The 13,033-nt window shown below is 32.7% G+C and overlaps 1 protein-coding gene across 2 annotated transcripts in view; it reads left to right on the top strand.

The window, feature by feature from the left end:
* The window catches only part of Samtor (S-adenosylmethionine sensor upstream of mTORC1), a 78,568-nt gene that overhangs the window by 19,106 nt on the left and 46,429 nt on the right, over nt 1–13,033 (top strand). The window contains exon 3 of one of the 2 annotated variants that reach the window (XM_005332306.4): nt 10,879–11,049. The exons of the other annotated variant lie outside the window; for it this stretch is intronic. Within the exon in view, the coding sequence (XP_005332363.1) occupies nt 10,879–11,049 (171 nt within the window). The remainder of the gene's footprint in view (nt 1–10,878; nt 11,050–13,033) is intronic. 2 annotated transcript variants of the gene reach the window in all.

Here is a 13,033-nt window from a genome sequence, read left to right on the forward strand (position 1 = left end):
AGGTTTTTAAAAAAGCATTGGACAAAAGTCTGCTTAAAACTTAGTATACACAGCATATTTGTGTATTTGTAGTTATACTTAAAATTTTATTGATATTTGGTATGTGAGCTAAGCCTCATTGACATTTCCCTGCTAAGATTTTGTTGACTATTTAGCTGGAAGAATTCAATATAGGATTTCCTTTGTAAGAATAATAAAATTTAAGATGTACTGTGAAGTAATTAAAAACCAGAAAAAATATCAGGCACAGGGATATATACCTATATATATAGGAAGACTGAGGCAGGATGCCAGCCTGGGCAATTTAGCAAGACCCTGTCTTAAAGTTTAAAAAGGGCTGGGGATGTAGGTCAGTGGAGAATGCTTTCCTGTCATGCATAAGACCCTAGATTCAACCCCAGTATAGAGAAAGAAAAAAAAAAAAGTACAGATACACCTATATCTTCTATAAATCAGTTTGTTATCTCTACACACAGAAAAACATAAACACACTCTTTCCTGAACAGTTTGAGTTGATAACATTTCATTTCTCATCACATCTTCTAAGAAAGAAATTTTTCTAAATAATCACAGTAGCATCATTACATTATATAATAATTTACTAATTTCCTAAAACAGCTAGTTTATAAAATCCAATTAGGGCTCATTCATCATACTCGATAGTTACATCTCTTTAAATTCTTTTTTTTGGTTTACATGACACTTTTTGGGCAAATGTTGTTAGTTCTGTAGAAGATCCTACCTTGTGTATTTTGAGATTGTTGATTTAAACTAGTTAAGAGCACTGTTCAAATAATCTGTGTTTTCACTTCTTTTGGGCTTATTGTATCACCAACAGAGATGTTTATAATATAGCTTTCTTTTCTCAATTTTTTTATGATAATTATTTGACTCTTTTGATTTTTTTAAATTAAGTTTTCTGTATTTTTATTGATGTAGTTTATTTCCTGTTTTGTTTAAACAGATTTATAGTAGTTACTTTTAAGGCCATCTCTGCTTATTTTAACAGTCTTCTGTGTTACTTCCCTTCACATACTTGTAAATAGACTTCTGGAGGGAATTAGGAAGAGAATGGAGAGAATTCTGGCTATATTTGGGTTTCTTAAATATTCCAGTCTGTCACTTCAGCTAAACATCCTTTCAAAAGCTCTGTTGGTTTCCTTTTAATCCAACAGACTCCAATAACCCTGGAAGGCTCTATCCTTTACTTTATTGCTCCTGTATTATTTCAACAAATGCCCCTAGTGGCTGTTGTCTCTTTAGGAAAGGCTAACAATTGGATTCCTTTAGATCTTTTGTATCCTTATCTCTCTTGATTTCTTTTTAAGAGATTATTTTTTTTCCAGTTACAGAAGACCTAGGGGATTGTTGTGATTATCAATATCTCATCTAAAATTATTATTATGTCTTACATTCAGGATTTATTTAATGGTTTGTTCATGGTACCACTTAAATACTTCCTCAATATAACTTGATTCTTGCAAAGTAAATATTGAGCCTAGAAGGTTGATGCAGATCAAAATTTTTGCAAAAAATATATTAGTTGACATTTTGTCCTTACATATTATGACAGGTTCTTATTGTTAGATTGTCTGCCATTAGAAATGGTAAATGTTATCATTTGGTTAAGGCAGTATCTACTAGGTCCTTTCATTAAACTTAAGTTTTCTCTTTGTAGTTACCTAGTAGTGTGTGGAGTGGCATTTTGGCTTGTGGATTGACTCTGTCTCCCAACAGTCTTTTAACTATGCTTGCTTCTATTTATTAACTATTTCATTTGCTATAGCAAAATGATGATTTTTTTAAGTTCTTTCATTTCTTGGCATTTATTAGTTGGCACTATTTGTAACTAAGGGATTTCCTCTATGAACAGAGGATGAGTACATGTTCTTCAAAAAGACTGGGTAAGGAAATGCATACATATATGTATGTGTGTATATACATACGTGTGTGTGTGTGTGTATGTGTGTGTATGTATGCAGTTCTTTCTGTTTAACAGTTGTGGCAATAAGTAATTAGTGTGTAATAATTATAATTAGGCAAGTGAGTATTTTAATTTTTGGAGTATCACTATAGTTTTTTGGGGTTTTATTCCATTTGTCTTTCAGTCATTGTTTTTTCTTTATTGTTGTTTTATATATATATATATATAATTTCATATTTAGCCAGTGATAATCAGTCAGAACTGTCTTTTGTGTTCTGATATCACCTTTGAACACTTTCTCTCCAGTACAAAATGAATCTTTGTATCTTAGTATCTTGAATCTTAACATCTCAGGGCCCATTCCCAAGATATCTCGTTATTTATATGTAAATATTTCAGCAGGGCTTTGACTTGACTTTTGTTCTGTATTTGTGTCTTTTCTGGTGCACTGAAAGACTTAGTTCTAAATAACATTAACACATTCATTTTATCCTGCAATTTACATGAAATTGTTTCAAAATTGCATTACCAGTTTTCTAAAAATAAAATGAATAAATGAAGTTTAAGATATCATTGGAACACATCCCACCAAGGTTTAAAATAAATACTATGTTTAAAAGTTACTTGAGACAGTTCTTTACTGTACCTAAGTTATTAATTTACTATACAATTTGTTTCACTTCAGTTTCAGTTTTATAGGTTTTTCTTTGTTTTTAATTTTAGAGGATATGAAATCTATATGTGATTCAAAAGTCTTAACTTTGTAAAAAGGTATACTCAGAAAAGGCTCCTTTCCATTTTCTTTATTTATCCCTGCTTTCTGTTTCTTATTTATTCTACCAGTGTTTCGTTTTTGCAAAAAATTAAGCAAACTCACATTAACACAAGTTCTCTCTCTCTCTCTCTCTCTCTCTCTCTCTCTCTCTCTCTCTCTCTCTCTCTCTCTCTCTCTGTCACACACACACACACACACACATCCTCTATTTCTCATCTCTATAAGTAGTAGCATGTTATGTGCTATTCTCTAGTTTTTTACTCAATAACATATCGTGGAGATCACTCCATTTTGTATTGTGTTAGTAAGGGGTTTCCAGAGAAAAGAAGCCATACAGAGAGAGGGAGGGAGGGTCAGAGAGAGAGAGAGAGAGAGAGGGAGGGAGGGTCAGAGAGAGAGAGAGAGAGAGAGAGAGAGAGAGAGAGAGAGAGTATGTGTGCACGGGTGTGCATGCACATTAAGAAATTCATTATAAAGAATTGGCTCATATAATTGTGGAATTTCTCAAGTCCCAAGATATGCAGGGTTTGGATGTGAGGTGTTCCCCCAAAAGCTCCTTTGTTAATGCAGGAACATTCATAGATAATATGATTGAATTGTGACAGCTATGACCTAATCAGTCTATCCTAGTTTGAATGGATGAACCAGGTGGTAACGGTTGTAAGGTGAGGTGCAGCTGGAGGAGATGGGTCACTAAGGGCTTTCCCTATGCTCTTCCTTCCTGACCTCACCATGAGCTGAGCAGCTTTCCTCCACTGGTCCTTCCCCCCTGTGATGTGCTATCTCTTCTTCAGCCTAGAGCAAATGGGCTGAGACCTCTGAAATCATGATTCCCAAATAAAATTTTACTCCCTATGTTGTTCTTATTTGGTGTTTTGGTCACAATGACACAAATACTGATTAAAACACAGGGTAAGACAGCAAGGTATTGGTCCATAAGAACTAATAGTGGAATACCTGTCTGTCCAAAGACCCTCAGGACCCAGGAAGAGCCAATGTTTCTGCATAAGCTTGAAGTCAGGAAAAAACTGATGTATGTTTGAAGGCAGTCAGGCAAGAGAAATTCTCTGTTTATTCAAGGAAGGGTTACCCTTTTTATTTTCTTCAGACCATTGACGTATTTTATGAGGCCCACTCACATTTAGGAAGGGTAATCTACTTTGTTCTTTCTGCTAGTTTAAACTACTGTCCAAAAAAGTCCTTAAAGAAACCCACAGAATAATGTTTGATCGATTATCTGGACATGCAGAGTCTAGATCCAGTTGACACCCAGAATTAACCATCACAGGAATATGGATTTCTTCCTGTTTTCATGAGTTTTTAACAAGCTTTTTCTGTTACAATTAATGCTGCAATGAATAACTTTATATTTGTCCATTTCAGATTTTTGGCATTGTATTGTTTTAGATTCCTGGGGTTGAAAAATATGGGCATATGTGATTTTGTTGTATATTGACAGATTTTCCTCCATAGACGTTATTATTTTGCAATCCCACTAACAGAAGAATGTGAATGTCTATATGTTATTCAATGTTTGAATTTTTGTCAGTGTGATAGTAGATGGGAGTTGGTATCTCTATGAGGGTCTATTTTACTTTTCTCTCATAAATGAGATTGAGTACCTTTTCATATATTTAGAAATCATTTATTCACATTTTTCCCTGTGATTTAGGTGATCATATATTTTACAACAGAAAAACTGTTGTTGGGGATTCTTTTTATTTTGATTTTTATAGCTTTTTATATAACTTATAGAATGTGCCCTGTATCTTTGATTTTGTTTGTCTTTTCCATGCAGGTTTTTCTTTTACCATGCAGAAGGTTTCTGCTTTTAGATAGTCAGTGTTTTTAGATTTTTATCATCTTGGAAAGGATTTATACATTACACATATAACCATATGATCGTTACACATCATGTACATATATTAAAATGTCATATTGTATCCCATAAATATGTATAGTTAGTGTCAAATAAAAATATACTTATAAAAAGAAAACCTTTCTTGGTTTCCAGAATATAGTAATTCCTTTTTGTTACTCATTTTCTTCTAGTACTTTCGATCTTCCCTCCCGTTATATATTCTGGTGAGCTATTGTTTGTGTATATGTGTGTATGGATGGTTTTGGTTATTTTTGTATTTTTTACATTGTACTATTTAAGTGAATTCTGTTGCTGTTTGTGTTACTTTATGATTGGTTTTCTTGAGTTACCTCTAATTATTCATTTTATCTGTAAATACATAGATTTTTATTTCTTGCTTTCCAATTAATTTGACTAAATCTTCTTATCTTGTCTGTCTTATAAATTACTTTATGCATTTCACAAAAGTATGTAAGTTACTAACTTTTGGCTAATATTTAAGGGACCTTTCTTGTCCAGAACATGGCACCCCAGGATTTTTGTTTTGTTTTGTTTTGTTTTCTCTTTTAAATAGACTTTATTTTTGAGAGCAGTGGGTTCACAATAAAACTGAACACCAAGTACAGAGTTCCCATATATAACTAACCCCAAGTACACCCTCTCCTACTTTCATCACTCTCACCAGAGTGGTGTGTTTGTTATAATTCCTCAACCAACATTGACACATTATTTTCATCGAATACGCATGATTTACATTAGGTTCACTCTAGGTATTGTATGTTCTGTGAATTTTGAATAATGTTTAATAACATGTATCTACAATTATAGTTTCATACAGAGTATTTTTTTTGCCTTAAAAAATTCTCTATGCATTCTCCTTTCCCCAGAAACCCCTGACTTTTCACTATCTTTATAGATTTCCTTTTCCAAAATTTTACATAGCTGAAATCCTACAATAAGTAGCCTTTTGAGATTGATTTCTTTCATCTAATAATATGCATTTGAAGTTCCTTCATGTCTTTTCATGGTGCATTTGGTTTTAGCCCTGTATTCCATTGCCTGTATGTACCACTATTTATTTATGCTACCACTCATAGAAGGATGTCTATTATGTCTATTATTATGAATGAAGATATGAAAGACATCTGTATGTGATTTTGTATAGATGTAAGTTTGCAACTCCTTTAGATAGACACCAAGAACCATAATTGCTGGATAGTATGGTAAGATTGTTTAGCTTTTTTTTTTCTTTTTTTTTTCTTTTTTTTATTGGTTGTTCACAACATTACAAAGCTCTTGACATATCATATTTCATACATTAGTGAAGTGGAGTATGAACTCCCAATTTTACCCCAAATGCAGATTGCAGAATCACGTCAGTTACACATCCACAACATATGTTTAGCTTTTAAAGAAACTGTTAAGCCAGGCTCAGCGGCACAGGCCTATAATCTTAGTGATTTGAGAGGCTGAGGCTGGAGGATCACAAGTTCAGTCAGCTTCAGCAACTTAGGCCCTAAGCAACTCAGTGAGACCCTGTTTCCAAATAAAATATAAGGGCTGGAAATGTTGATCATTGGTTGAACACCCCTACGTTCAACCCCCAGTACCAAAAAAAAAAAGGAAAAAGAAAAAACTGAAGCTGCACAACTGTCTTTCAAAGTGACTGCACAGTTTTACATTCCCACTAGTAATGAATGAGCATTTCTGTTGTTATGATTTCTAACACATTTGATGCTTTCAGTGTTCTGTACTTTAACCCTTCTAATAGATATATAATGACATCTCACTGTCATTTTGATTTGCCTTTTCTAGTGGCATATGGTGTTGAATACTTTTTATATGCTCATTTTAATCTGCATATCTTCTTTGGTGAGGTGTCTTTTTATGTCTTTTGTCTACTTAGGGGAATGTTTATTTTCTTGTTTAGTTTTATGAGTCCTTGGTATATTTTTGGGAAAGAGTCCTAATCATATCATTTGTAGAGTGAAAATATTTAATTCTAATGAATTCTATCTTATCAGTTTTTTTCTTCATCAAATTATATCTTTGGTCTTAAATCTAAAAAGTTATCATTATGCCCAAGGCCATCTAGATTTTTTCCTGTGCTATTTTCCAGAAGTTTATAGTTTTGCATTTTTATTTTTAGGTCTATAATCCATTTTGAGTTAATTTTGTGAAAGATACAAGGTCTGTGTCTAGATTTCTTTTTTTTTTTAATGTGGATGTCCAGTTGTTCCAGCCAAACTTGTTCAAAAGATTGTCTTTTTCCCTCCATTGTATTGCATTTGTTGAAATTCAGTTGACTGTAGTTTTAGTGAATCTTTTTTCAAGCTCTCTATTTCTGTTCCATTACTCTGTTTACCTCTTCTTTCATTGCTACTATATTGTCTGATTGCTGTAGCTTTATTGTAAGTCTTGAAGTTGATGTTGTTAATCTTCCAATTTGGTCATCTTCTTCAATATTGTGTTGGCTATTCTAGGTCTTTTTCCTCTTCATATTTGGTGGCTAATTCTATGTTTTATGGAATATTATTCACAACTTGACCAGCTCATGAGGTCCCCAGATATCTGGCTAGATGCTATTGCAGAGTGTGTCTACAAACATGTTTATGGCAAGATTAACATTTGAATTGATAAACCAAGTAAGATAGACTATGCTTCCCCATATGAATAGCTAATATCCCTTCTATTGAACCAACACATGGAAGGGAAATTTTCGTGCACCTTCCTTTCTCCTCCTGTCTGCCTGATTACTGGAGCTGAGACATGAGTGTTCTGCCCTCACACTGGAACCTGGCACCATTGGCATACCTTTAAACTTGGAGTGGACTTGTACATTTAGATTTCCACAGGGATTACAGTACCTGCTGGGTTCTCCACCTTACAGACACAGGTCATGGGACATAATAAATCAAGCAATTAATTATAATACTTTTTCTAGATATCTGTATATATCTGGGTCTCTGAATAGATAGATATTGAGAGACAGTGTGTATGAGAGATCTGTCAGTATCTTCTGTGAGTTTTTTTTTCTCTAGAGAACTCTGATGAATATGAATACATTATATAAACTATAGAAACAGTTTGTATTCACAAAATAAATTGCTGGAATTCTGGTTGGGATTGTTTTAAATCTATAGAATACCAAATTAATAACTTTAGATACTTTCACTATTGTATTGTTTACAGTACTGGAGTTTCTGTAGATATACAGGTATATCTACAGGTTTGGGTATCTTACTTTGTTTTGATTTAATATTTTTATAGTTGTAGGTGGACCTTGATTTTATTTATTTATTATATGTGGTGCCGAGAATTGAACCTAGTGTCTCACAAATGCTAGCCACTAAGTTACAACCCCAGCCCCCCTTACTTTATTTTTAATTCTCAAAATTTATTTGCTATGGAAATTCAGAGCCATAGTGTCTTCTTTTGATCTTACATATTCTGTACACCCACATATATTTCAGGAGCATCCTGTAGTTGCTTCATTCTTTCCCTTTATCATCATGCCTCCAGAGATAAGTGCCCTTTTTCCAAGGTGACCCCCTACCTAACACTGTTCTGTCAAGACTCTCACCTTTGCTAACAGTCCTTCCTGTCTACTTTCCAGGTTCTTTTCTTTCAACTTCCAGTAGCAGATGTTCTGATTCAGGAGGGCCCAAATCTTGCCTTATGTTTTTCCTATTTAGATTTGGATTTTCTCTTGGTGGTGAGGCTTAGTTTGTGTTATGTGATTTTGCCACTTTTATCATACTTTACTGTCTTATACAGTCTTTACCTGACTCACTATAATTTTTGTGGCTCAATAACTTGAATATCTGCAATTTTATGTAGTTCTACCTGATGGAAAGGTAAGCACACTTTTTAATCTCGTGTTTCATGTCTTAATGAAATGCATCATTTTAATATCAATTCCAAGTTGATGAAAAGTTTTTGCTTTTCTCCATCAGTTTTATTTTCTTCATTGTTATGTGATTATTTGTCTTCTTCACAAGTTGAGCTTTTTTTTTTTTTTTTTTTTTTTTTTTGGTGCTAGGATTTAATCCAGTGCCTTGCACATCCTAGGCAAGTGCTTTATTAATGAGCTACATCTCCAGACCTTTATTTATTTATTTGTTTGTTTATTTATTTGAGACAGTGTCCCCCCTAAGTTGCCTAGGATGACCACTAACTTGAGATCCTCCTGTCTCAGCCTTCTGAGTAGCTGGGATTATAAGTGTACACCATCCTGCCTACTTGAATCTAAGCTTCTTGAGGGTAGTCATCTTCAATTTTTGTCATCACAATTTGTTTTATTATCAGCTATATCCTCCACATTATAGGAAGTTAATAAATACTAGGATAATGATGGATTTCAACTCCTGTATATAATATAGTGAACACTAAATCTACATAGGATAAATTAAAGAAGTCTTACACCTTACATAATAAGAACTAAGTAAAACTGAAGTTGAACTAATGGCATCCTGTATGAGAGAAATGAATATTTTCCTCTTAAATCATAGTTCTGCTTGTTATATACAATTGTAAATGACTTTTTTCTTTAATTCTTTTCTTACAGTGTGTTTCTGTAGTTTTACCAAGCAGTGTTTGTGGAGAAAATTAGTCTAGCTTTTTTTTAAGTATGAAATAATAATAATAGTATTAATAATGATAATAAATGATAATGCGGTTAATTTTAAGAATCTAAAAAGAAAGAGAATTAGTTCAGATTCCATCCTCCTTTAAGTAGTTTTAGTTAGTGTATCAGTTAATTTTTTCCAGTGTGTATCTCTTGTCGGTAAAGCTAGTTCTCATTAGTCATTTTCCCTTTGTTTCTTGGCTTTAATGGCTAATAAATGTTTGAGTTGATTCTGTGGTATTTTTCTTGTCCCATTACATGTCTATGTATGGTGTCTTACTGTACTTACCCTATAATGAGATTTAAGTACATAATAAATATTAAGAAAGTTATTTATAAGTCTGTGCTAATCCTAAGTTTCTGATTCAGGATAGCAATCTGACATAGACTTATCTGGGCTGAAATGATACATCCTGAAAAATCTATTTTAACTGTGTAAGAATTGGAACAAACAGGAATGGTTTTCTGAAGGAGAGGAATAATTTCAAAGTGTTACTTAAAAACACTGTTATGTTCATACTTCTATTCTGTTTGAACTTATACCTTTGTTGCATGTGTACTGTTATGACATGTATTGGGTTTTTATCAAGAGTTCCTTATTCATAACTCCCCCCCCCAGAGTAGGTCATAAAAAATAGAATTTCTTTTCCCTGAGGAAAGTCATGGAAACTGATCTTCCCCTGCTTTTCTTTATTGAAGTTGGGCATAAAGAAATTTTCTACCCTACTTGTCTGATAGGAGGTTATAAGACCATCCTCATTTCAGAAGGGTCCTGCCCTGTGCTCTGGAGGGAAAAATGATGCAGAGAGAAGCCAAGAATAATTCAGGCCTTGCTGGATTTCCATACCTAGACCAGTAGCATTAGATCATACCCTTTTTGTCCAGTCACATTTCAGTGTTGTTGTGCATGCTTCAGTCATACCTATGCAAGGAACTCTCCATAAAAACCCGAAAAGACAGGGTTTGAGGGCTTTCAGATAGCTGAACACATGGAGGTTCATGGAAGATGGCATGTCTGGAGAAGTTATGGAATCTCCTTGCCCTTTCTTATATACATTACCCTATGCAGAATTGCTTGCTTGCCAGTTGTCTGGTAAAGAGAAATCCCCACACTTGTTGAGGTTACAGAAATCTTTTGTGGTGTTATGGTATGAGAATGCAGTAATACCGGTTTGTTTTTTCTAACATAGTATGATACCATTTCTACCTGATCTAGTTGTTATGCCCTTTCTTAAAGCAAATAGAAAGAAAAATGATCTCTTAATATGTTAACCTGACTTTGTTATGCTAAACCAAAAGAAAGTTTTTAAAAAAATATCTATTACCAATAAAGCAAGCTCCAAATTAACTCTCTGCCTATTATTTCTGGGTGTTGTCACTGAATAGTTATCTAAACTTTGCTGGAGGGACTTGTGTTTTAGTTAAAATTAATTAAACCATACACAGGTATATCTATACCCCTGAAGAACATTTTTTGTTTTTGTTTATTAAAGATAATCTATGATCATTCCATGTTACATAACTATTTTAACAATTTAAAAGTGCTACAAATTGCTCAAACTTGCTTTTGTCAAACATTTAAAAATAGAACTCTTTAATTTGGGAGTTTTCTCTAGGGATTGATGGACTTTTGTCCATTTTATTTTAATCATATCCATAATTTTAAAATACAACTTTATTTTGACTTATAGTGTATGCAGAGAATATTTCCAAAATGGTGGGAAAAAAAAAGCACTGGAGAAAGATGAAAAAAGAGCTGTACTCGCCACTAAGACCACTCCAGCCTTAAACACACATGAATCTTCTAAACTTGAAGGTCATTTAACCAACCTCAGCTTTACAAACCCTGAATTTATAACTGAGTAAGTATACTTTTTCTACTTCAATTAACATTATCCTAGGTAGCTGTTAGTGAAAAATAGTATAGTTTATACCAAATAGAGGGCACTTCACTTGCTCCTGTGGTAATATGTTAGTCTGAGAAATAAAAATTTATAATATTATTAGGTATTAGGTAACTAGCGTATACTTTAAGAAATATCTGGAAAATTAGTGGTTCAGTAATGTATGTTGTCCTTGATAAAAATGAGAAAAAATAGTCTATTAAATGTTATAATAAATGATTCTTAAAATACAAAGAATCAAAATAGGAAAATTTGGTGAAAACCATTGAATTTAATATAACTGTCCACTAAGAAATTATAAATAAGTGAAAAGAATGAAATATTTTTAATAGTACCATTCTTTGATTATGATTTGAAAATCTGCCAACCAATAATATATCACAATATATATAAGTACAAACTTTATAAGTACACGAGTATTATAATTCAATTGATAATTAATAGTATAAAAATTATTTATGTATCTTAGTGAAAGAATGGATTTATGATATCAAGTAATATTTTATTAATTGTCTGCGAATGCTAAAACTTAAATAATTCTGTAAATATTCTTGATAGATGCTGAAAACTAACAATGAAAGTAAAATTACAGTCCTAAATAATTCCCAAACTGCAAATACCACATAGCATTACCTTTGGTTACTTTGATTTTATACCATGTTCAAAATCTCTACTTAAAAGTAATTCTATTTAAAAATGAATTAACATTTTTGAGTAGTTCAGTAGGAATAATTTTCCCTATTTTATTTTAATCATATTCATAATTTTAAAATATAACTTTATTTGACTTATGTGTACGTAGAGACTATTTCCAAATGGTGGAAAGAAAAAATCATTTGAATGATTCAGTAGAAAAAGACAAAGCAACTTTACCTTTATACAAAATTACTGTAAAGCTTATAAAATGTAACAATTTAACATCTCATATCTTAAGTGTTATGGACATTCTTAACATATGTTTAAAATGTTGACTAATATAAGAAAGTAGATAGTTATACTTCGTCAAAACAGATTAATATGGAAAGTATGAGTTCTAGAATATCTGTGGTTCTTTTCTATAGTCTATTTCATTATTGAGAATCTCTTATTTATACAGTCACTGTCATCATATTTTCCTTTCAATCTTAAACATGGTTTTATCCCTTTTATTTATTTGGGTTTATTTGTTTTGTTTTGTTATTGTTTTGAGGTAGGGTGTTTCTGTGTTCCCATGCTGGCATCAGACTCCTGGGCACAAGCAATCCTCCTGCCTCAGCCTCTAGAGTAGCTGGAACTAGACATGGGCCCAGCTGAACATTGTTATTATCACTGCCTTAAAATTCTTGTCTGCTAAATCCAACATTTGGGCTAACTCAGAGTAAACTTATATTTACCTCTCTTTCCTGAGTTTAGACCGCACTTTTATGATTTTTGTTATATATCTCATAATTTTTTGTTGAAAACTGGACATTGTTGATAATATAGCATAAAAACTCTCATTTTGGATTTTCCCCCAAGGTGGGATAGAGGTTTTTTAGTAAATTGCCTGGACTTAATCTATGGAATTGGATCCTTTTATAGTTAGTATATGCTGATTTATATCAGTCCTTTTTAAAAAATAAAAATAAATTAGTTTCTTTAATCCAATTTCCTTTGGTTTGCATCTGGATCTGCATAGGTTATGGTCAAACAATGAGGAGTGGTTGTGCTCAAACACCTCTGGCAAGGTTTCTGTTCTCTGCCAGAACATGAACATTTATTAGGGAGTACATTTAAAATTCAAGCAGTTTTTAACTCTGCCTTACCTTTTACTTCTGCCAGACCTGTTTGGGTCTCTCCTACATATATACATAGCCCTTTTTTTGTCAGTCATGACATAAGGCTATGTGGAGACCTTATCTAGTCTGACTATGTCTATTTCATTTCTAGTATCCTTCTGTTTAGTTTCTGATTGTTTCTTCAC

Source organism: Ictidomys tridecemlineatus, chromosome 2 (genome assembly GCF_052094955.1).
Source record: "Ictidomys tridecemlineatus isolate mIctTri1 chromosome 2, mIctTri1.hap1, whole genome shotgun sequence".
Lineage (NCBI taxonomy): Eukaryota > Metazoa > Chordata > Mammalia > Rodentia > Sciuridae > Ictidomys > Ictidomys tridecemlineatus.